Below are 23,594 nucleotides of genomic sequence, written 5' to 3'. Positions count from 1 at the left end.
GTGGCTTAATATTGATTCTAAATTTTTGTTCAAAATCAATTTTAAAATTTAAAATAATTTAAAATTACTATATATTTTCTAGAAGTGCTTTTTAGAATAAAATTTATTAAAATATTTTATATTTTATAGAATGTGTAATTTATTAATAATTTCAAAAGTTAGAGCTGTCAAAACGGATATTCCGATTCGATCCAGCCCGATCCACCACGGGTTGGTCACTTAGTGAGCCAATTCAATCCGGCTTACTTATTAGCAGAGAGTTACTCCCTCCACCACCACACACTGCTTCATGCATCTCCTCGTTCCTCTTTTGCCCTTCAGTAATATTTTTTTTTTAACTTTTTTATCCAACAAAGAATCACTTCATTAATGGTGCCCACCACTATATGAATGCACCTTCACAACAGTCTACTACTTCCGCTTGAATGAAATTCCTCTCAATCTTCTTCTGCATGTGATTTTTGTTTGCTGAAAGTGTGGTGGTGTAGTATGGGGTTGTTGTGGTGTTTTTGGTTGGAGATAACAATGCTTCGTTGTAGTGCAAGAAAGTGCTCCAGTGATTAAAGGAAGTGGCAAAGGTTAGTAGTGGTGCAAGAAGGTGTTGAGAGTGCTTCGTCTGGTGGTGGTTGAAGGTGTCACAGGTTTGAATATATAAGTTTAACACTGTAACAGATGTGGATATGCGTTAGCGTCTTAAAACGGATGTCAACATCCGTAACCCCACAAAAAACCATATTCCCAGCTCAAAACCCAAACAAGTTCTTGATACATAAAGCCCCCAAGAAACAAGGACAAAAAATCAATGACTCAAATAAAGAGTGCACAGGGGTCACAAAATTTCTCCCACGAAAATCCCTTGCAGTCATACCTCAACTATACCCACAACAACACAGATGCAAAGAAAAAGAATTTTACTACAAAAAATACATAAAATTTCTAGCTTTTGTCTTGGATAGAGCTGGCTAGAGAGATCCCAACCTCGTCACCAACGCTCAAAGTAATTATCTGTTCAACACAAACTCTCTCCTTCAATATCATTCACAAAGGGGCCCACATTATTTGTCGTCGTTGGAACTGGGATCTTTGTTCTTATATATGTATTAACAAATGAAAAGAATTAAAACCACCTAGTTTAGAGATTGGGTTAGGAAGAAATGGATCTGGAGAGGAGAGAAAGAGAGAAAGTGAGAGTTTGGAGGTGGGGTTGTGCGATTGTGAGTGAAAATGAAAGGTAAGGATTTAGGGTTTTCATAAAAAAGTAAAAGGTTAAAGTAAAAAAGATAATTTTGTAATTAAATTTTTTTCGGAGGGGTGTAGGGAGCAGTTGGGGTGGTCGAGGGAGTAGCTCTCTTATTAGCGAGTTGAAAAAATTTGAACCTGACCCGACCCACCACGGGTTTATAGGTTAAATGGTTCGCTCACTAGCTCACTTAGTTATAAGTTTTTTTTAAATAAAAAAATTATATTTTTTTAATTCAAATCTAAATAAATTTCACTCTAAAATGATGTTAAACTCCAAAGACAATTCAAAATAAAAAAAAAATCATAAAGCACAATCCCAAAACAAGCACAAAAGGTGAACAAATAAGTTTCTAATATTGATAATTTTTGTATGATTTGTCCATTTATAATATTAAAGTCTTGAATAGATAAATTTGTAATATTTTTCTAAACACTTTTTTTTATCCCATCTACAATATAATAAAAAAAATGCTAACTAATAATATTGAAACATAAACTAACAAATAATTAAATTAAGTTAGGTGGATTGGCTCCAACTCGGCTCACCACAGGTTCAATCCGAGAGAGTTAGGTTTTAAGCGAGCCAGGTTGAAAACTAACACTCATAAAAAAATTATATTATTTTCACACCCAACTCGGCTCAAACCCAACTCGGTTCAAACCCAACTCGGCTCAAACCCATAATGAACTGAGTTGGCTTGCGGGTTACAACCCATTTTGACAACACTATCAAAACTAAACTAGATTTTGGTACATAGTAAAAATTTATGTAGAATTAAGATCAAACTTATTCATTTAATTTAATTTAACTTGAGCGCATAAAACTTCTTAATAATAATAAATAATATATTTTTTAAGAATTGAGTTTTGAAATGTAAGTAAAATATATATTTCATTTTAAAAATCTAATATAAATAATTAAATTGAAATTAAATTTAAATTCACAATTAATTTGAAAAAAAAATCAATTTAAAATTTTATAAGACAAAAAATTTAAATAACTCGATGAGATTTTTTACATTTAAATCCATATTTTTCTAAAATAAAGTTGATTCAAACATTTGCATGATTGAGTCAATGCAACACAAGTCTAAAGAAGTAGAATTTCATTATGAAAGAAGAAATATACGAGGATACAACAAAGTAACTCTTCTTCCCTTTAACTTTTCACGAAGAACTTGCAGCAAACTCCAAGTCTAACTATTCATTCAATGTTTTTACACTTGTTCCTATCACTCTCTCACTCTCTCCCTCTCTAAAATTTCTACATGCCTTAGACAAAAGTTTGGAGAACTTAGTCACTCAAAACTTCACATGTTAAGAAGAAAAGAAGTCGCAAAACCACACTAGATGAGGATCACATAAAGTTATAGGATTAGGCTCATCTTGAAATGGTTTTTTCTTTCAAATTCACTATATCCAATCCATATTTCATAAAATAGATTATATTTAAAATTCATATTCATTTTAATTAGATTAAATTAATTTAAATATTTTAATTCAATATAAACTAAATTAAATTTGGTTAAATTTACTTTGTCAATTAAATAAAATATAATTTGGGATTGGCCTAATTAACTTGAAATGATACCAAATCAATTCAACTTAACATAGTTTTGACTCGATGTAAGTCTAATTTCTCAATCGAACGTAAGTTCAATTTGATTTAGTCTATGCTAACTCAATTTTCCTTAATCTCACTTGAGCTTGACTCCTCACCTAACTCAACTCAATCTAAGTTTGGTCTAACCTAATCTCAATTAGTCTTGATCCAACCCCAACAAAATGCGAATAAACGAGTGACTAGGTTGACTCAACTCATCATGGCATGAGATCGACCCAACTCAACTTGATATGGCCATAATGTCTTAGTCCAAGACATACCTAAATTACTTGGTCCAACTAGGCCAAAACGATCATGGTCCCACCTAGGCCCGACTCGACCTATACATAATCAAAGTCATCTTGACCTTGGTCTTTGGCCCATCCAAACTACACTTATCCGTATATAGGCCTAGCCCAACTTGATTGAATGTGGACATACTCTTACTTAAGTTTAAATGACGTGGGATGGGCACTAGTTAGTTTGACATGAACCCAACTCAATGCAGGCCCATTATCGCCCAAATCAAGCCAAACCCAACATGGTCAAACTTGACTCAATTTTCTACGTACCAACAAGGGATGACTGAAGTAACGAGAAACACTAGAAGTGAGGTGGAATAGTGTTTCTGGAAATCTTTTATGACGTTGATATTTGACAACCTTTGATAGAGATTGATGATTCTCATGAGTCGCAAAACCCTTGACATGTAAGACGTTGTTCTAACATAAGTGTTTATAGCTTGATTGTTTAGTTATTCTTTTGTAATGTCTATCAAAAGAATACCCATGTTGAATCACACAAAAAATGTGGCCTCCAAGTGGCAGCACACACTTCAGCGCTAAGTGCCTAGGATATTGGTTGAGTTGTTACAAAAATCTACTGACGAGGTGAGGATGATTCAGGAAATAATGAAAGGAACACAGAGTAGGCAAAAGTCTTATGTGGACCAAAGGAGAAGACCTTTTAAGTTTGAAGTTGGAGATCACGTGTTTATGCGAGTGACACCAACCACAGGAGTTGGGAGGGATATTAAGTTAAGGAAGTTGCCACCAAAGTTTATTGGACCATATCAAGTGCTTAATAGGATTGGTCCAGTAGCCTATGAAATAACACTACCACCTTGGGTGGGAAACTTGCACAATGTTTTTCATGTGTCTCAATTGAGGAAGTATGTGCCAGATCCAAGTCATGTGCTAGAAGTGGATGACATTCAAGTTAAAGAAGACCTAACCATTGAAGCAGGATCAATATGAGTGTTAAATGTGCAAAACTAAGAAGTTGTGAGGGAAAGACATTCGCATAGTGAAAGTACTATAGGATGAAGCTACTCACAAAATGACATAGGAATTACAAGAGGTTATGAAGAAGGAGTATTCCTATCATTTTGGTAAGTAGATCAATTTTCGGGGACAAAAATTCTTTCGAGGAGGGGTAAATGTAAGACTCGAGGAAATTGTAGTAGTTAGGGAATAAAGTGCTTATGAGACTTGAGTATTATTGTTTGGTAATTGGTGTGTATTGCTTAGGTGTTTCTTTTTATGATTATAATTTCTATGTCTATTTTTTAATATTTTTTTATTAAGTAGAACACATGATTAATATGTTGTTATTTTGGTGATTGTGTGTGTGTGATAGTACCAATGTTTTGTGTTGGCATGTTGATAGAAGGGTGATTATGATTGAATAGGTATGTGTTCAATTCTAGAAACGAAAAGAGTTTAGGATAAACATAGATTTTAAGTGTATTTTTGGCCTAGGGGCAAAATAGTCTTTTTACCTTCATTAAATGGTGCATAAATTAAGTTAGGGGGTGTAGAAAGTAAAAGAATAAAAATTAAAATCTGAAATTAAAAGATTAGGTCAATCCTTTTGGAAGAGATAGTTGTTGATATATTTTAAAAAGTAGTTGAGATAAAATATGAGAAAAAATCTTGCTGGGTTTTAGAGATAAAGTGAAAGACTTTATTAAAGCCAAGAAGATAGAGATAGAATAAAAGAAGATAAAAAGGAGAAGGGGAAATTAGGGTCTACACATTGTCGTTTATATCTAAAAACGAAATTGAGAGAAAAGGGGGAGAAAAGATGTTTTCTAGGAGAAGAGAGGAAGAGCTACAAAAAAACCTTGGTGCAAGGGCGAATTTGTGGTGTTCTTGAAGTTAGATAAAACCCTAGTATTGGCCAAGGTATGGGGAAGCTTATCATTGTTTGTTTTCTTATTTGTTTGTATGATGAATAGGGTTTGCTTTTGATTATCTTGAAAGATAATGTAGTTTTGATGCATGTGGATGTATGAGAATATGTTATGCATGGTTATAGGATTATATCAAGGTTGTGTTGGGTTTTCCCTATGAATGTATGTATGATTTTGTTGGGTTATTACATAATAGAGTTTGATGCTAAGGGGGAACAAAGTTATGATAATTGAGGGTTTTATCATGCAAATATATATTATAATGATGGTATGATACTCATATGCAAAATATAGGGTTTGTTTTAGTTATAATTTGCATAATGATGGGTTTTGGATAATTCAGGTGATGTAATATATGTATTATAGTTTGTTCATAAGGGTATGTGAGGCTTGAATGCATGCATGAGGTTTTGAGGGAGTTTCCTCGTGATTTAGAGTTGTTGCATGTGTGTTTGTAAACTTGAATTTTTCCAAGATGTGTTTCGATTCAACAATAATCAATTATCATTAGTTATAATCGATTATTTATGCATTGGTTGTGAGTTGTCTTTCGAGAATAATCGATTATCTGAGATGATAATCGATTATCACTTCATGTGCATGAATTCTGGCGAGTTGTTATGTAGAATCACTGAAATAATCAATTATCTTAAGTGATAATCGATTATCATAGGGTAATTTTTGTATATGTGTATGTTTAAGGAATAATCGATTATCAGTTATGATAATATCGATTATCACTTATGATAATCGATTATCCTAGAGTATTTTTACTAAAAATAGTGCGTTTTGATGAAGAATGGACATGGACCAAGCTTGAGGAGCTATGGATTATGATGATAATCATAGAATGAGATTAATGGTTATGATTAAGGTCAGTTTTGACTTGTAGTTGAGTGTTAAACTGATTTTTGTCGCCTAAAATCAGAACAAGCTAGATTTCCCCATTAATGAAATATAAGGACAACCTAGGTATCAATTCTTGGACTCGATACAATTAAGCTCAAAGTGTAGAATTAAATCTTGTATTATTTACTAACTATTAACTACTGCAAGGTGGGGCAAGAAATTAAATGAAGAAATTTAAAAAGAAAATAGTAAAGAAATCAAATCTGTTTAAAAGAAAAATAAAGAAATAAATTATAATTTGGAATAAAAGAAAAGAATTGAGAATAGAACTCTAAACTACCTAAAACAGAAACATAAATTAAACTAATATGAGAATTACATGCAACTAAAATAACCTAAAACTAAAACTGTAAACAAGCAACTCAAATTGGAAATTAAAAGCTAAACAAATCCTAAAAGCCAAATGAATATGCTCATGTATGAAGTAACTGAACTTAAATGTTGCAAACACAGATGTACAATCTAAAGTAAAGAAAAGTCAACAAGAAACACCTAGAACTAATGATCAAAAGCAAAGAATCAGGGAAGAAACTCATGAATCAGAACCAACTCTAGTCTAAGCACGTGTAAAAAACAATAACCTACACTATCAACATCATTATTATCATTCACAATTGAACATTCTCAAACAGAAACTAAAGGAAAATAAATCCTAAATTTATAACATTTCCAAATAACAGAAAACTAAACTATGAAGAAAAAATACCTAAATCCTCACTAATCAAAAGCAATATAACAATCTCAAAAGCAGAATTGAAGTCATAGGTGAAATGCACATTGAAGTGAATAAAAGATTGCTTAGAGTTCTTAGGAAGACATCCTGCGAAGTTGAATCCCAATACAGGGTATTCTAGGTCATTTTGCAGAACCGTAGTTGACTTTTTCCACTAATTTGTCTAACCAATGTTCATTTTCCTATTCATCAATCTAAAATTCACAAACAAAATTTAAATGTGCAAATGATTGAGGATAAAGTTTCAGTTACACTCAAAAACACATTCTGACTAAAGTAAGCCCATCACAGGGTCTTATAGTTCATATTTCAGAACTTACAGTGGTAATTTCTACTCATTCTCAATGAATGCAAATTTAAATCTGATAAAAGAAACACAAATTTGAATCAATCTTTATGCATTGGACTCATCTCTGACTCGAGAAGACATCTCGAAAATGCATGCTCACTATGGAGTCATATAATTCCCAAAGGAACCATAGAATTGTAGAGATACAAAATCCAAATCATTTTCAATGAAAAACAAGAAACATAATCACACAAGAACATACAAAAATCAAAATAACAGAATCATATAACACTCGATAAATAGAAACACCAAGAAAGAACGTATTATTAACAAGAAACACAGAGTACAAGAAAAGGTATCGAACAAAACGCACAATTGAAGCCACCACGGGCTGTCACCACCGTGAGTGTGCGCTCCAAAAGTAAGGAGAACAAAAACCCACTCTATAGAAAGCGTAAAAACACCCTAATCTACAGAGCGTGAAACTGTATCTGAAAAAGTGTGTAAAGTCTGTTTACATGGTGGAGAAGCCCATTTATATAGGGTTTGAACCAGAACAGAGAAAGAGAAAGGGGGAAAAAGGGATGGGGAACCTTTGACGCTTCATGCTTCCCATCAGACAACTCATGTTTGCTCTTCTCAATTTGCTTTTCCACCATCCGATCATCTTCAACCTCTCTCGCCGGTTCGATCTCCTCCACACGTGCACTGAGTTGGCTTCCTTCTCTTTGGGTAAGTGGCACATGAGCACAAGCCAAGCTTCTTCCTCCCTTGCTCTCTTCTTTATTTCCCCCTTTTCTCCAAGCCCTAACTCAAGGACTATCTTTTCTGCCAAATGACTTGCTCGAGTGTGCTTTGCAAATGAGAATGAGGGTAGGAGACCCCTAAGGCAACTGTTGCCAAGACTCCAGTACGCTGCGTTTCACTTAAGCCCATCCATGCTTCAGTTAAAGTGCATCAGCCCACTTTATGGTAACTGCCCAATAGAAAAAACCAAGATCCAGCTTGTCCAGTAGTAGTCCAATTCAGCGTGGTAGTAGTGCAGCGGCCCAACTCTTCTCAATTTAATTTCATCTGCAGCACCAGCATTGCAAGGGCCCAATCTGCACCAATTCAACAAAGCAAAAAAAAACAAATCAAAATTAAAGAAAGAAAATAAAATCAAAGAAAAGAATTTTTACCAAAAGATTTTCTAAAAAATATAAATTTTCTAATTATTTAAAAACTCTACAAAATATACCTAAAAACCTATTTTTAACTAAAATTTTACAAATCTAAAGATTTAAAGAAAAATCCTAAAACTAGCCTAATTATACCCAATTAAAAACTAAAATACACTAACAAGGACTTCTAGACATAGAAAAGATTGCAAATTTGGAGAGTTATCAATTAGATTGGAGCATGAGTGAGTGTTAGGGTGTACTTGAGTATGTGGTTGATGAGCATGACAATGGAGGATAAGTCTACTTGATGACCTTTGTAAATATTGGTTCTATTTGTGCATAGGTGCTTCCTTTACCTTATGTGCATAGGAAGGGTTGTTTGGGTATTGAACCTACCTTGTATGGGGGTGATGGTGTCTTCGTTTCCTTGTGTGGCAGGGTTACATGTTCCTTAGACGGATTGAAGGACTACTCGAGTGTATCTGTATGAGGAAGCCACATATTGGGCTGAAGGAGCGGCTATAGTCAATGAGGTGGTACAACAGTGTGATTGATCCTTTCAACTATTGTGTTATAGTACGATGATGCTCATGGCCTAGTTCATGATTGGGATAGTCATGATTGTGGTGTATCTATGATGATCATGTTATTTGAGATGCTTCAGGCAATGCTATGTTGATAGCGGTATTACTATAATGGTTATAGTAAGCAGTTAGCTTAGGCGCTAATGAATGGATAGATCGAGCACTAGTGCAGTAAAGGGAAACGACAACGGTTAATTTTACCTATTTGCACCGCTTCTCCAACCGAGACATATACAGACAAGGTGAAAAGTCTATCATTTTTTGCCTCGGGTCTGAACCGAGGCAAAAAAGTGTATGCTTTTGCCTCGGTTCAAATGCAACTGAGTTCTTTACCAGACAGCAGAGGGGGGTCTTATGCCCCAATTTAAAGTTGAACCGTGGCATTTTTTTAATTTTACTCAGGAAATCAACATCAAATTGAAACTTGTCTAACACAGTTTATAAAACATTTAACAAAAATGCATAATAATAAGATATGGGTAACAGGAAATACAAATTTTATATCACATAAACCTCACGAAACAGACAAGATAAAATTCAAGAAAAACGCAGACCGAGTTCATAACTAGCAACTTATGGTGGCAACAAAAAAGTACAACAATAACCCTTACAACAAAATAAAAATCCAAAATGCAAAGGACCAAAATAACTAGCAGTCATCCTTCACTCCTTCCTTCGCTTATGTTGCTGATTCAGATCATTGTCCTTAATTTCCTCCAGGACCTTATCCCCAGAATCAGAAGGTTTTAAAACCTCTGCTGCATCATCCATACTTTCATCATTATCATCATTTTCGTAATTTTCATTTGACTCGTCAAGGTTTTCTTCTTCAGGCTTCTTTCCTCATGATTTTATCAAAGTCATCATTTCCCTATTAATCTGTAATAAAATAACAGAAATGACAAAACAAAAGTGAGATCAAACAAAAATAAAAATTTGTATTGGGTGAGTTAACAATTGTAGAATACTCCAACCTAAGAAGCATAATCACACAAATTCTAGAACCCGTCCAAGAATGTTTGTTGGTAGGCAAGGGTACCCGAAATCCAAACCTTGAGGTCATAGGCGTAGAAGAGAGAACAGAGAAATCTTTGAGCTGAGATCCGGTTCTTTGAGCCCTTTAACCAAACAACTGGTGATCGAAACTTGTAGAACAGAAATCCAAAAAACCCTCAAACCGGTGCGGGCGGTGATAACGCCGGAGTCCCTTGTGGCGACCTTAGAGATGGTGCTGCTGCAGTAGGAAACTCGTCGCCCAATCTCGCCGTAGAGAATCACAACTCCTCTATCTCCTCTACTCGTTCCTTCCTCCTTCACGCCCTGCCAGTAAGTTGACGTCTTTGACAACGACGACTAGTGGGTGGGCGAGATCTCCATGGCCACCGTCGGGGTCAGTAGGAGCGCCATCATCAAAAACACCGAAACCCCAAGGCACTACCTTCACCGCGAGCAGTGGTGAAGAACGCGAGCAGTGGTGACGGGGCGCAACAGAGGAGGGGCGACCACGGTGACGAAGGCGCGATGAACGTGGCGGTGGAGACACAAAGAGGGAGGCGCGAGCAGTGGTGGTGGAGAGCAAAGTGCAGAAGAAACGCGCAAGTGGTAGAGAGCAAAGTGGTGGAGACCGATGCCTAAAGGTTTCACTTTATGCTTTTTTTGCGTTATGTGCCTCGATTCTTTCTGATAACTGAGGTAGTAACTCTGTTTCCAAAAAGGTGTGATATGAAAGGTCAGAGTTGAGTCAAATTTGAAAGGTTATACGCCTCGGGTGGTTATTTAACCGAGGTAATAGAACTGTTATGCCTCGGTTCCCCTTGAACCGAGGCCTATAAGTTCGCTAAAATTGCAAAAGTGCCACCGCATTTGCATATGCTTCGGTTTTCCACAAACCGCAGTGTATTAGTCACGTTAGTATCCCAATTTTGCACTAGTGGAGGGTCTATGCGTGAGAGTTAGTGATGACATCAAGGTTCAAGGGTCAAGGATCGAGGATTGAAGTTTAAGGATTGAGAATTGAGTAATTCATTATGATTAAGTTGTTATGTTAGAGGATTATGAATCTTGTTATTACTGTTGGATATGGGGTGGTTTATGATTGATATATTCCATGTGTTTATATCTTATAATTAATATGATTGATTTATCATTAGTTTACCCCATAGGTGTTTGTGTTTGTGTGTTGTGAATGCTGTTATCAACAATGATTGTATAATGTGTTATACGTGAACAAATGATGTTGCATATGATACTAAGACATGGTAGATTCGAGAGATGACATGGGACAGACTTAGGATTTTTATTTAAAGTTATTACATTTGAACTTTAAGATAATATAATTGAAGTTATTTTATTTCGTTCATTATTTCATTGGACAAGTGCTTCGAAAATATTATGTTTTGAATAAGTTATGTCGTTTAAATGTTAAGGTCTTAAAAAAAATACGTTTTCGCGCTATGATAATGTTTTGAATTTTACCGGTTTTTGAATAACCCGTGACACCCTGAAATTTGGGACGATACACTCCGCATGATTTTGTTAATATGGTTGAAGTTTTCGTAAGACTTCTCTAGGGATTTGAGCTTGTTGACGATTGTTTGAAATCTACTGAACATGCTCTAGATATTTTCGTTTTCCAGTATGGTGAATAACTCGCACTGTCTGGTTAGTTGACTACTCTTGTTTCTTTTAGCCTCATTGGAACCCTCGTACGTAATGACCAAGGTATCCCACATTTCTTTTGCTCCTTGGTAGGCGTGAACTTTTCGGTATTCTTCTTAAGATAGAGCACACATTAGAGAATTGTGAGCTTTTGAATTTAATAGATATCGTTGTTTCTTCTCATCTGTCCATTTGCTACTTGAGAGCGACTTTACTTCTTCATCAATGGGTATATAGTTTCCTTTTTCTACGACGTCCCACACGTTAATATGACATGATTCAAAGAATGTGATCATTCATTGTTTCCAATAATCAAACTTCTTTTTTTTTAATAGAGGAATTCAATTGAAAGCATAACCTCTATTTTTCATGTCTCAAGATCGTTTCCTTGAGTCGTGTTAAGAACTAACCCTGCGAGTTTAGTTCTACTGCCAACTGAAGTACTTGAAAAACACTAGAAGGGTAGGGAGGGGGTTGAATAGTGTTATTGGAAAACCTTTTGGCCTCGATTCTTGAGTATTCTCAATCTTGTCGTATGAAGCATCCATTGGTTAAAGACAACTTGTCAAAGCAGGCTTGTTTTTTCAGTACTTTGACAAAACTAGGTAGTACTATTTATATGGCACCACTTTTGATGGAGAGAACATTCTGTGAATCTCTTCTTTGTTCCTAACGTTCACTTCTTATTTGTATAGGATGGAGCAGGTGGATTCATGTAATAGGTATTTTGTAGAAAGTAGAATAAATATGCATACAACAAATATGTATTTTCTCTTATCACTTTTGTCATTTTAAACGTAGAACATTTAATGGCATTTAGTGTATGTTCATAACAACAAAATGTTTTTTACGTTTTTTACTATTCAGGTAGGATTTATCATTTAAGCTTCACTAAGATACCAAGATGTTGATTGAAGGCTTCATCGTTGGATGAAGTGAATTGTTTAGCCTATGTAAACGTTTTAAGATTTTGCTTTATTCAGCAAGTGCTTTTAGCAAGTTGTTTTCTATCACAAGTTTTTGGAATATTAATTGAGACTTTAAAAGTGCTTTCCAAAAACAGTCTTGACACCTTTACCTTTCTTAATATATTGAGAGTTAATTGATTACCATCAGGTATAATATTAATTTTTTTTTGTTAAACCTCAAAACATATGAAAGCATTTAGACAGTTCAGTCTTATAGAAGATCTTGTCTTAACATAGACACCTTCTCTAGTAAGAAGACCGTTGGACTAAGAAATTGACCAAGAACTTTTCCTTAAGAAAAATTTGAACTTGTACGATGTGACAAAGCAAATGACTTTAAGGAAACATTTCCATAATATTATTCTTCTCTCACAACGTGTTTTTCTTCTTTGACGTGATTATGGTCATATATTTCTACTTTATTGATTTACACGAATATTAAGAGACAGAGTACATAAGTATTGAAGTACTTTTTCGTACACGCATTAAATATTTTAAACATTAATGAACATTAAGCAATGTAGCGTGTTCAATACATTTTTTTCATTTCACTAATTGATGCATCATTTGGTGAGCAAAATGTGTATTCCTCAGATGATAAGAATATAAGATGTTTTCTCAAGGCTTAAAGAGCTTTGGTGGTCACTTATCAGATGATATCTTCTATAGAATGTTTTTCTTGATATAACATTGTATGAACATATTTATTTTAGTCTTGGTGTTATATAAGGATAAACTTTTGTTTTCCATAAGAAGTTAGCTTATTTGCCCATAGAGTTTATCGAAATTTTCAATGAGAGGCATTTGTTCTTAGACGGTGTTTATGTCTTTCTAATTCATTCAATTCAGTTTAGTCTAGAAAGGATTACTTCAGCTCTCGATTTAAGACGTTATAAGATGCTTCTTTGCTAAACGATTCTTGATTAAAAACAACTTTTCCTAACAAATGATATTCCTACATATACAATCCATAGAGACATTATTCATAAGTCTCGTGAATGTGATAAATGCATTAATGATCCCAAAAGACATCATCAACCACTCATATGTCCAAATTTGGTCTTAAAATCAGATGTCTACTCATCACCCTCTTTTATTTCTTATTTGTTGATAACCACTCTTTAGATCAATTTTAGAAAACATAAGGGACCCATGCAACTCATCAAGCATGTCATCTAGCCAAGAAATGGATGTTTATACTTAATGGTTATGTTATTTATTACTCTACAATCAGAACACATTCTCCACTTGTCAGCCTTTTTGGGGACTAACAAAACTGGCACAACACAAGGGCTAAGACATTTTTTAATCCAACCCTTCTCCTAGAACTCTTAGACTTAACATTCTATATCCTTGGTTTCTTGGGTTTGTCTTATAGGTTGATCTATTGGGAAGACTAGCCTCAGGTACTAAGTCAATTCGGTGTTCTATTTCCCTAAGAGGAGGAAGCCCAATAATTCCTTCCTTAGGAAATACATCACTAAATTCTTTCAAAAGATTTTCAATGTTTGAGGTAGACTCTTAAGCTCACGAGAAGTGGCAATGCATTGTGAGTGTTTCTTTACATAAAATGAGGTATGAAGGTTGTTCAACATTAAGAACTCTTTTTAAATATATTTTTGTCAAAATGTTCTCATGTTGAATGACCTTCGGGGAAGGAACACCAAGCTTCCCCACCTTAGATTTATCTTTACTTACTAGACTTTGGTTTTGACTTTGACTTGTTTATTTTTCTTCATTCATGTTATTTATCATTTGGACTTGATTCTCTACCACTTGAGATAGTGAGAAAGAATGAAATACAAATTTCTTCTCCTTGTGAGTGAAGGTAATCTCATTGGTAAAACCATTATGCATGGTTCTTTTGTCATATTATCATGGTCTCCTAATAAGATGTGACAATCATCCATAGCGTCAACCCATAGCTTTGAAGAAATAATGAAGAAGATGTACTTATCTCTTGAATAATGTCCAACCATGGTTATAGATACCACAAGGTGAGTCCATTTTCAAGCAAATTCCTATGCGTATGACTTGAATGGAGCTTGGAAGGAGTGTGGTGCGAAAGCAAGGAGTAAAGAGAGGATAAGCGATTTGGTTGTGGTGAGTAGAAGGTCTCTCAAGAGAGGTGAGACCAACTCTAGAGAAAACCTAAGAAGGAACTCTAGCCTAAGATGATTTACAAAAGTAAAGTCTAGAGTCATCTCAATAAAATAACTTTACCACACTCATGAATGAATTTACAAGGTCTAGACTCCTTTATTTATAGGAACAAAGGAAAACTAGTGTCTCCAAAAAAGAAAGGGAAAATTTGAGTCTAGAAAAGCTGAATTTTGGAGCCAAAAGAGAGAATACAACAAGTGTGACTCGCCACCAAGCAAGTCACACCTCTCATGCTCATGAGGCGCACAAAGGACAACTCTAACCTAGCCTGGTCTCTAAGTTTGTACATACTAGGGTAACAAACCCTAATTTTATGTGTCTCACTACCAAGCCCAAATTCCAAGCCTATCTCCTTTTAGGCCCAAAGTTACCTATTAGACCCAATGCCCATCAAGGCCCAATTATATGGCCCAAAGAAAAACCCTATACTAGAGTACAAGGCTCAAAATTAAACATATTCTAATATTTACAAATATAGAGTCATAGGCTAGGTCTTCACATCCTCCCTATCTCATGTGAACTTCAAGTTGGGTCTCATGCTCAGAAGAGGCATAATATTCTAGTATCCTTCTAGTCATAGCTCTAGTTGTGGGTCCTTTAGCAAGAGGTATGTCATCATAAGGAAGAGACATTTGAAGAAAAGATAGCCTAGTTGATGCAAGATCAAGAGCAATAGAAAGAATGCATACACCGATAAGAATAGCATACAAATCTTATTTTATAGCACATTTAGTTGAAGAATATTATGTTAAACTCTTTTGATCCTCCTACCAATAGAGATGATGTAATAGACGTTCTAGTGATGGTAGTCAACATGAAAATTAATTTGATTTAATTATATGATGAAAAACTTGCATATGTATTTAGAACTAATTTCATTTTAGTTTTATGTTGGATCATGTTATATACTTTTTACTATATCGAGCTTATTGTTATTTAGTATAATTAAATATGCAACATTTATAAGGAAGTAGAAAATTTAATATAAGTGGGTTGATTTAGCCACCAATTTAGTCAGTAGTTTATCCACTAATACTATTTTAGTTGAATTAAACCTTATATATTTGCGACTGAATTAATGATTGAAAATAATTTTATTAAATTAAAATTTGTTCTTATTATAGATTAGAAGTTTGATGCTAAATTGGTCTCCAATATTTCAAGGTGACCAAATTTTTAGTGACCGATTAATAACTACAATTTCGGCTGTGGTTATTTAGCAATCAATTTTAAAATCAATGATTAACTATTTTGCGACTAAAATTTTCATCACTATCTAATTTTTATGTCAAATTCGGTAGTTAAGGGTGTTTGTGACCAATTTTACCCTAATTGATTTCGTTGGTGACTAAAATGATTTTTAATATATATATATATATATATATATATATATATATATATATATATATATATATATATATATATATATATATATATATAAATAAAAGTGAAGATATACATTTTAGTATTAGGAGTGAATATACAACTACTGCACTATTGCATTTTTTTTTTCATCGGCAAAATATTTTGCATTTTATGACTCTTTTCCTCTCAATATTTTGGGTAACTTTCAAAATCCATATCAAATTTCTCATGAAATTCATTTATTGCTTTTTTATAGAGAAAATCCTTGAAACTACATATGTTTCCTACCATAAGAATTATTTTCTAATTTGTTATCTATAATTTCTCGGACCACCTTGTTTATAATATATAAAATATTTTTACACCTTCGTTTAATCGGAAATTACGATGTTTAAGTTTGCGTACTTCTAAATAATTACATTAAAAACTATATTAAATATTTCTATAAAAACAATATTATAAATTTGGTGTATAGGATTCATATATGGCTTTTAAAGTCTAGTTTTAGTGATACATGCATTAAGAGTTATATTTAGATTAAAAAAAATACCTTAACATTTTTGTATCTATTAGTAACTGAAAACTAGTATAGTGTTAAAAGAAATATGATATATAAACTGCTTTTAAATTGCAAGATATAAAAACTGAATTCATTCTATTTTGTATTTTTTTTTCTTCTTCTTCATTTCTATATAAAAATTATCTACATATATGAAAAAAAAAATATTAAGAAAAATCCTCTCTTGTTTTCCTTTTATCTCCCTCAATTGTAAACTAATTATACAAAATAATATTTTTCAAGGCCCTTTCATAAATACATATAGAAAGAGAGAAAGTTCCATTATTTTGTACAATAATTTTCTATATATATATATATATATATATATATATATATATATATATATATATAACACTTTTTTCTGCTAAATGTTGAGAGTATGTATGGGACCCCCCGATTTTGTATTTATCGAAAGCATTAAAATACTATAAATTGATTGTTCAGAGAATGTCATCCAAATTGTAAAAGAAAGAAAGAAATTTTAATAAAGTAATTAAACACATATGCTTATTAGGTTAGGCACCTAAAGAAAGTTGTTTTCTGAACGTGATATATTCTAGAATACATTTGAAAGGGATCAAGCTTTTCATCAAAATTTTAAAAAACACAAATTATTAGAAAACATTAAGAATAATGGTCATAATAGCAATAATCATAGGAAGAGAAGAAAAAGAGTAAACACGACATGAAACGTAACGAGCCTAGTTGAATGATGAAGTTGGAATATTGGAGAAAAATAAAAGTGACATATGATGAGGTTATAGCTAGCAACATCGTTTTCATTGGGACACTGATGATTATTCGATGGAGGCTCCTCATTGGTTGGTGAACCCCAACATCATCATTCTTCACCCTCCCTTGTTTTCATGCAACAAATCAGGGTTTTCTGATTCAGAAACAAGCATGTAAATATGTGTACTTCTTCCATTTTCCATTTTTCTTTCTTTCATTCTTTCTTTTTATTCCCTCCCTCACCCCTTTTAGATAGATAAGCATTGTTATTATGTTTATTATTATTATTATTGGTATTCTCTTTCACTCTCTACACCTTTTCCATTTTTGCACTCTTTTTTCCCATGAAAGAAAGGGGAATTAAGAAAAACGCCAAGAGCAATTTGTGGTAGTGCAATAAAACAAAAGGAGCCGAAGAAGTCTCAACCATATATTTATAATATTATATTAAAAAAAAGATGGTTAAGTTTTCCTCAAGCATGAAACCACAATGAAAGCTTTGCTTTGAATGGAAAGGAATGTGCATTAGCATGTTTTCCATTTGATCAAATGAAACCCCCAAAAGCTCCATACTCACGAGAATCATCAACCCTTTCTTTTCTTCCAATATTCGATAGCATGCTCTTACCCATTCCTTCGCCACCTTACTAGCTACATATATATCCCATTATTCACACATATATATTTTTATATTCATACCATAAATAAATAAATATACACATCACCCTTATTTTCTCACACCCCTTTTCACCCTATTGCGTTTAATCCCTTCCCTCTTATCCCTTTCTTTCTTCACACACTCACTTTGTTTCCACTTTTGTTCTCTTCCTCCCATCTTATCACTTTAGCCTCAATTATGTGCCTAACCTACACACAAACGGGTAAAACAAGGGAATGAAAATACTAGGTACACATTCAAATATTCTATTAAGTGTATATATATATATATATACGTATATATATGTACATGGTCATTCATTGATGGATGGCTTGAGCAAGGTGCATGTATATACCCACAAGGCATGTACATGATTCGTATGTGTACGAAACATGTATAATTTGAACAAATGTCGTAAAATAGATTTAACACAACAACAACTCAAAGTGTGGAGTGTTGGGTAGGTAGACATGTGGTGACTAGGTTTCTTTAGACACAAGATTCAAGCGGCAGTCAAGAAACCTAGCATTGTTGATGTTTTTGTTGTTGGTTTCAGTAAAACAGTTTGAAATAATTATAATAGTGTGTCTTTCTGTCCTTTAAAAATATTCTGGAAATTCCACCATCAGAGGCATCTTCTGCACGGATTCTGGGAATTAGTCACGTGCTTCATCAACTTGATTAATTACCCTTCATTACTCATTCATAGTTTCTGTCTTGACATTAAACAATTCTCATTATTATGTATGGTTAATAACTCAAGTAATAGTCCAAAGTAGAATTTCTTGCAATTTAAATATAATTGTGAGTACCCATTTGTCCATTTATTTATAATTAATATGAAAATTTCTATTTTAATTATCAAAAGCATCTCGAAATTAACTTTAAAGGGTAACAATAGTCAAACCTTGGTGGGAGGCACTAGCAAGGAAGCCACAACACATCCTTTAACTTCAAAAGTTGAAAAAACAAATGCATTTCCTTGGGAATTAATTCTCGCCACTCTTGGTGAGATGTCAAAGAAATATTCCACACAGCATAAAATATATATTAAGTGTACCGCAAATGAAGATCATTGAAGGGCATGAAAATATGGTTCCTAATAAGTACTTGAAAGTAGTATTGCACTAGATTCGTTACAATTAAGAGAATTAAATACAAATGATGGAACTGAAAAACAAATAAAGACATTAATTAATTAATAAAATAAACCCACTAATTTATAACAAAAGAAAAAAATGTACATGAGCATCATCAAATCCTTCTCCTTAATTGATCTACTCAATAAAAACCTAACTATAACAAGACCTGGATAATCTATTTAATCAATCATAAATCTATACAGTATAAGTATCCCAGAACCTTTTCCATGTCTAACATATAACATATATCTCTGTATATATATAATCAGAAAATAGATAACTATGGTATATATAATATATATATACCATAAATGAACAAACTTGCTTTGATTAGTTTCTTGCTTGATCATGTGTTTTATTTGATCTTGTTCAGTAATCATCCCAGAGGCAATCCAAATCTGAGAGGGTAGCAACTGATGAAGGAGCTTGATCAAGATCCTCGTACAATGCCTTGTTCCTTCCCATGTTGTCTTGCTTTGACACCACCGAGGAAGTGTCAGTGTTTCTGTCGTTACTGAGGCACGTGTCTTGAGAGGCACTGACCACAGTGTTGGAGAATTGCTCCCTCTTGCACTGCTGGAAACTGTTGTTGCCTTGGTGCATATAGTAATCTTGGAACATGTTGAAGGGTGAGGTTGTGTTTTGAAGGGGGTTATGATTGCTTGTGCCAATTCCCATTGGGTTGTTGTTAGAGTTGAGATTCCCTTGGCAGGTGGAGGCATAGTTAACGTTGGTGAGAGGTGTCTCACAGATTCTGTGTTCTTCAGGCTTCATCATCATCATCATCTTCATCTGCATGTGATGATTGTTGTTGATGAAATTGGGAAGGTAATAGGGTGGTTCAGCCGCTGCTGATGATGAAGCTGATGAAGGTGTGTAAGTGTTAGTACTATTACTAGTACCCTTGAAATCATTGTCAATGTGTTTTTTGTGTGAGGGTTGATCAAAGAGAGGATCCACAAGAGGTGGAAGTGAAGAGAAATCAAATAGATCTTCTCCTACTGAGTTCATTCTCAGAAGGCCAATGCCAGGGTTAATTGGGAGTACCCTTTTGTTAACATCAGTGTTGCTCTTGTGGAAAACCTTGCACACAACCCATTCATCCTGGAACAGAAGCAACACCCCCAAAGAAAAAAAAAACGAAAAAAGTAAGTATATGTAGCTGCAAGAATCTCAACAATTGAACTATATAAAGCAAAAGGTACACTCTCAGAGGACCACCTCAGAAAGAAAACTCTCAAAACAACAGAAAAAGGCACTTTTCTAAAAAGTGATGATTGAAATTTAAAAGCCAGGGATACTTGTGTGAGAAAGAAAATCCATGATCATTAAACAATCTGAACCTTTTCCATCATCAAAATCCAGAGAGAAAAAATGGCATGTATGAAAAAGGAAAGAGAGAGAAAGAATTATACCTTTGCAGCCTTGGGAAGGTTGTAACATGCGAATTTTCCTTCCAATCTGAATTCGTGCATAACCCAATTTGTTTTCTCTCCCTTTGGGGCTCTTCCTCTATAGAACACAAGGGTCTTCTTCATCCCCACAAGATTGTTCTTCCCTTTGAAAATCTCTTTGTCCTTCCCAGTGGCCTTCCAATACCCAGATTGTGTTGCTCTATTGGTTCTCAACCCTGTTGGATACTTCCTATCCCTTTGGCAGAAGAAGTACCAATCTTTCTCCCCCATCTTTGCTTTCTCTACACACCCAATACCCAATTCAGATCAATGAAAACGACAATGAAAGATGTTGCCAACATCATCGTCAGAATCAAAAACAAAGGTCAAAATCATAATTAACAAGAAAAAAAACAAGGTAACTCACTGGGCAAGTCCCAAGGCTCACACTTGTTCAAATCAGCTTCTCCAATAGCAGTTGCACTGAAGGCTCTATCCAGCACTTTCTCTGTGAGGTAACATGTGATGATCTCTTCATCTGTGGGGTGGAACCTGAAACCTGGAGGCAAATCCAAAGGCTCGTCTCCTTTGCTAACCACAACAGGTTCTTCCATCATCAAAATCAAAAGCCTTAAGCAACAACAACAACAACAAACTATCTAACTTGTTCTTCAAGAAGCAGATATATATGTGTGTATACACTGCTTGATGGCTTCAGTTATGTGTATGTATATGTATATATATAGATATATGTAGTATGTGTGATTCTTATATGTTATGTTAGATGAAAAAGAGAAGAAGAAGGGAAAGAAAGTTCAGAGAAAGAGGAAGAAAGAGAAGGAAATAGGCATAGCTAGGTAGATGTGATGAGAAGAAGAAAGTAAAAAGAAGAAAAGATGGTGTGCTTAAATAGAGGAGCGTCTAAACACAGCTCACACTTACACACGCTGTGAGATCCGTAGTGTAGAAGGCACTTATTCAACAAGCCCATAAATATTGCTTTATCTTTTTCTATTTTTTTTTTCAACTTTGTGTATTTGATTCGTATGTCCTATTTCTCTTTTTTTTTTTCACCTATTGCATATATTTTAACAACTTTATTTTATTTTTCCTTGTCAGGTCATTCATGTGATTTTATATTTTGCATTCCTTTTTAGGTTATTCTATGTGTAAAAAAGTGATAAGAAATTATGTAAGAATAAAAACTCTCTACTCTTTTTTTTACTTGGATACGTTTTCGATTTTATAAATAATAATATGTTTAATTTCCGTATTGATATACTTATTTGTTCCCTCTAAATGATGATATATATTAATAAATTATGAGTGATAAAAACCTTGTTAGTTTTAGTCATTTCTACAAATGAAAAAAAAAAACGTTTTTAGTTCTTTTAATTTTAAATATACATTATTTTCATAATCTATACTTTATATAAAGGGGGAAATGATGAATTTTGAAGGATGAAAAGTGGTGCTTTTAAAATTAAAAGATTAAAAGAAGACAAAAATATTAGAAAAGAAAAAAATAAAATTGAATAGTTTGTTTCAACTAATTAAAAACATACTTTAGTAAATAATATTTACGCAGCAGAAGATGATAAGTGTTCTATGACGATTATAATTGCTTGTCTTTCCTCTTAAAAAAATTATATTTTGATTCTATAACATTTGTCGTCACCCACTTTGATCTTCGACACAGCAGTCTATTAAAATCTGCTTACGTTAATGAATATTTATATGTTCAGAAGATCTAAAATAAATCATTAATTATATAAACTCTAATTAAAAAAACTATACGTACATAAATATAAAAAGAAATATTTTTTCTAGCAGGAAACCTCATTTAAGAAGAAAAACAAAAGAAGCTACCCATAAATATTCTAAGATAGATGAGAATATTTGTAGGCTCTCAAAATTCTAGCCAGATTAAAATAAAAATAAGTTAAAAAAAATATAGATAATTATTTGAAAAAATGTGATCAAATCACTAAAAGAAATAGTTTTTCTGATAAAAACCAAAGAAAATTGGTATGGAAAAAGTGAATAAACAAAAGGGTAGGACCCTGTTGTTTGTTCTTGCCCATCAATTTTCAAAATAAAAAGTTGTTTCCATAACTTTATTCACTGTGTTCATCCAAAAATTCAACCTAACATCACTGGAGAATTTTCATTACCTGTTTCCATCACCAGCATTTCCACCTTCTCACACAAGCCTCGCTCTTGAAAGCTTCTCAAGACAAAAACAAAGTTTATATATATAAAAGGAATGAACTTGGTTTTCTTATTGAAATTTTCCATTAAAAAATGTTTGATAATTAATATTATCACAGATTTTGTTGAATTTTTGTATTTGTCAACACACTTGCTGCCTCAGGTTGGTGGAGGTAGTTTTTGTTGGTAGCTGGCTTTGCTCAGCTTCTTCATTTAAGTTCACGTTGGCTTCTCGACTTCATTTGTTATACTAAAAACAATGAAAACAACATCTAAAATCAATTACTTTTAATATAATATAAGTTTAAAAGCAACTTTGCTTATTTAACATTTTTAAAGTTCGATTTTGTTTTTCTAAATTTTATTTGGTTTTCTAGTTCATGTTATGTTTTTAAATTTGTTTTTTTTATGGGTTATAATTATGAAGGTGGAAGTAGTTTCAGTTGGTTATTATATGGAGGTGCATGTGGAATTTTTGTTTTTTTATGTATATGTCAAACATGATATATAAAAGAAAATACGAAAATTGAAACTGTGAAATCATATTCCCACATAATTGATTATTTGTTAAAATAATTCATTGTGTTATATACTTTTAGCTTTCCGTGTTTAAAAAGAAGACGTAATAAACTATATTTATGAAAATATCTATTTTTTAATATTTTTATTAAAAGAGAGATTTGCACCTCATTTATATATTATATTAGTCGATGTATCATTTTCAACAATTTTGTAAATATTATAATATATAAAATAAAGTTTAATTAAAATATTTATTATTATTGTTTTTAATTCAAAAACAATTTTTTCACTGATTTTTATTTATTTATTTCATTTTCCCCACTTTTACCTTTGAATTTAAAGAAAGTGACAATCCACGGTCTCAAACTCATAAGTCAAGGAAGAAAAAAAAAAGATGGGAACGTCAATTTCGTAAGAGATTTCGGTGTTTGATTTTAGTAGGCAATATGATATAACTGTGCGATGAGGGAAATCTAAAATTAAGAGTATTTAAATAATAATAATA

At 33.2% G+C, this 23,594-nt stretch overlaps 1 protein-coding gene across 1 annotated transcript; it reads right to left on the bottom strand.

Moving 5' to 3' along the window:
- Nucleotides 1-19,018: 19,018 nt before the first annotated feature.
- On the bottom strand, nucleotides 19,019-21,237 carry LOC124841682 (NAC domain-containing protein 87-like). Its single transcript, XM_047317997.2, has 3 exons — nucleotides 20,784-21,237; nucleotides 20,378-20,658; nucleotides 19,019-20,066 (listed from the first exon to the last, which is right to left on the bottom strand). The coding sequence occupies exons 1-3, from the start codon at nucleotides 20,971-20,973 to the stop codon at nucleotides 19,332-19,334; spliced, it is 1,206 nt and encodes a 401-aa protein (XP_047173953.2). The 5' UTR covers nucleotides 20,974-21,237; the 3' UTR covers nucleotides 19,019-19,331.
- Between the last annotated feature and the right edge of the window lie 2,357 nt (nucleotides 21,238-23,594).

This window comes from Vigna umbellata, chromosome 4 (genome assembly GCF_029865625.1).
Source record: "Vigna umbellata cultivar VRB3 chromosome 4, Vumbellata_1.0, whole genome shotgun sequence".
Lineage (NCBI taxonomy): Eukaryota > Viridiplantae > Streptophyta > Magnoliopsida > Fabales > Fabaceae > Vigna > Vigna umbellata.
The sequence above is the reverse complement of the archived record's forward strand: the minus strand, read 5'-3'. Positions and strand labels throughout refer to the sequence as shown.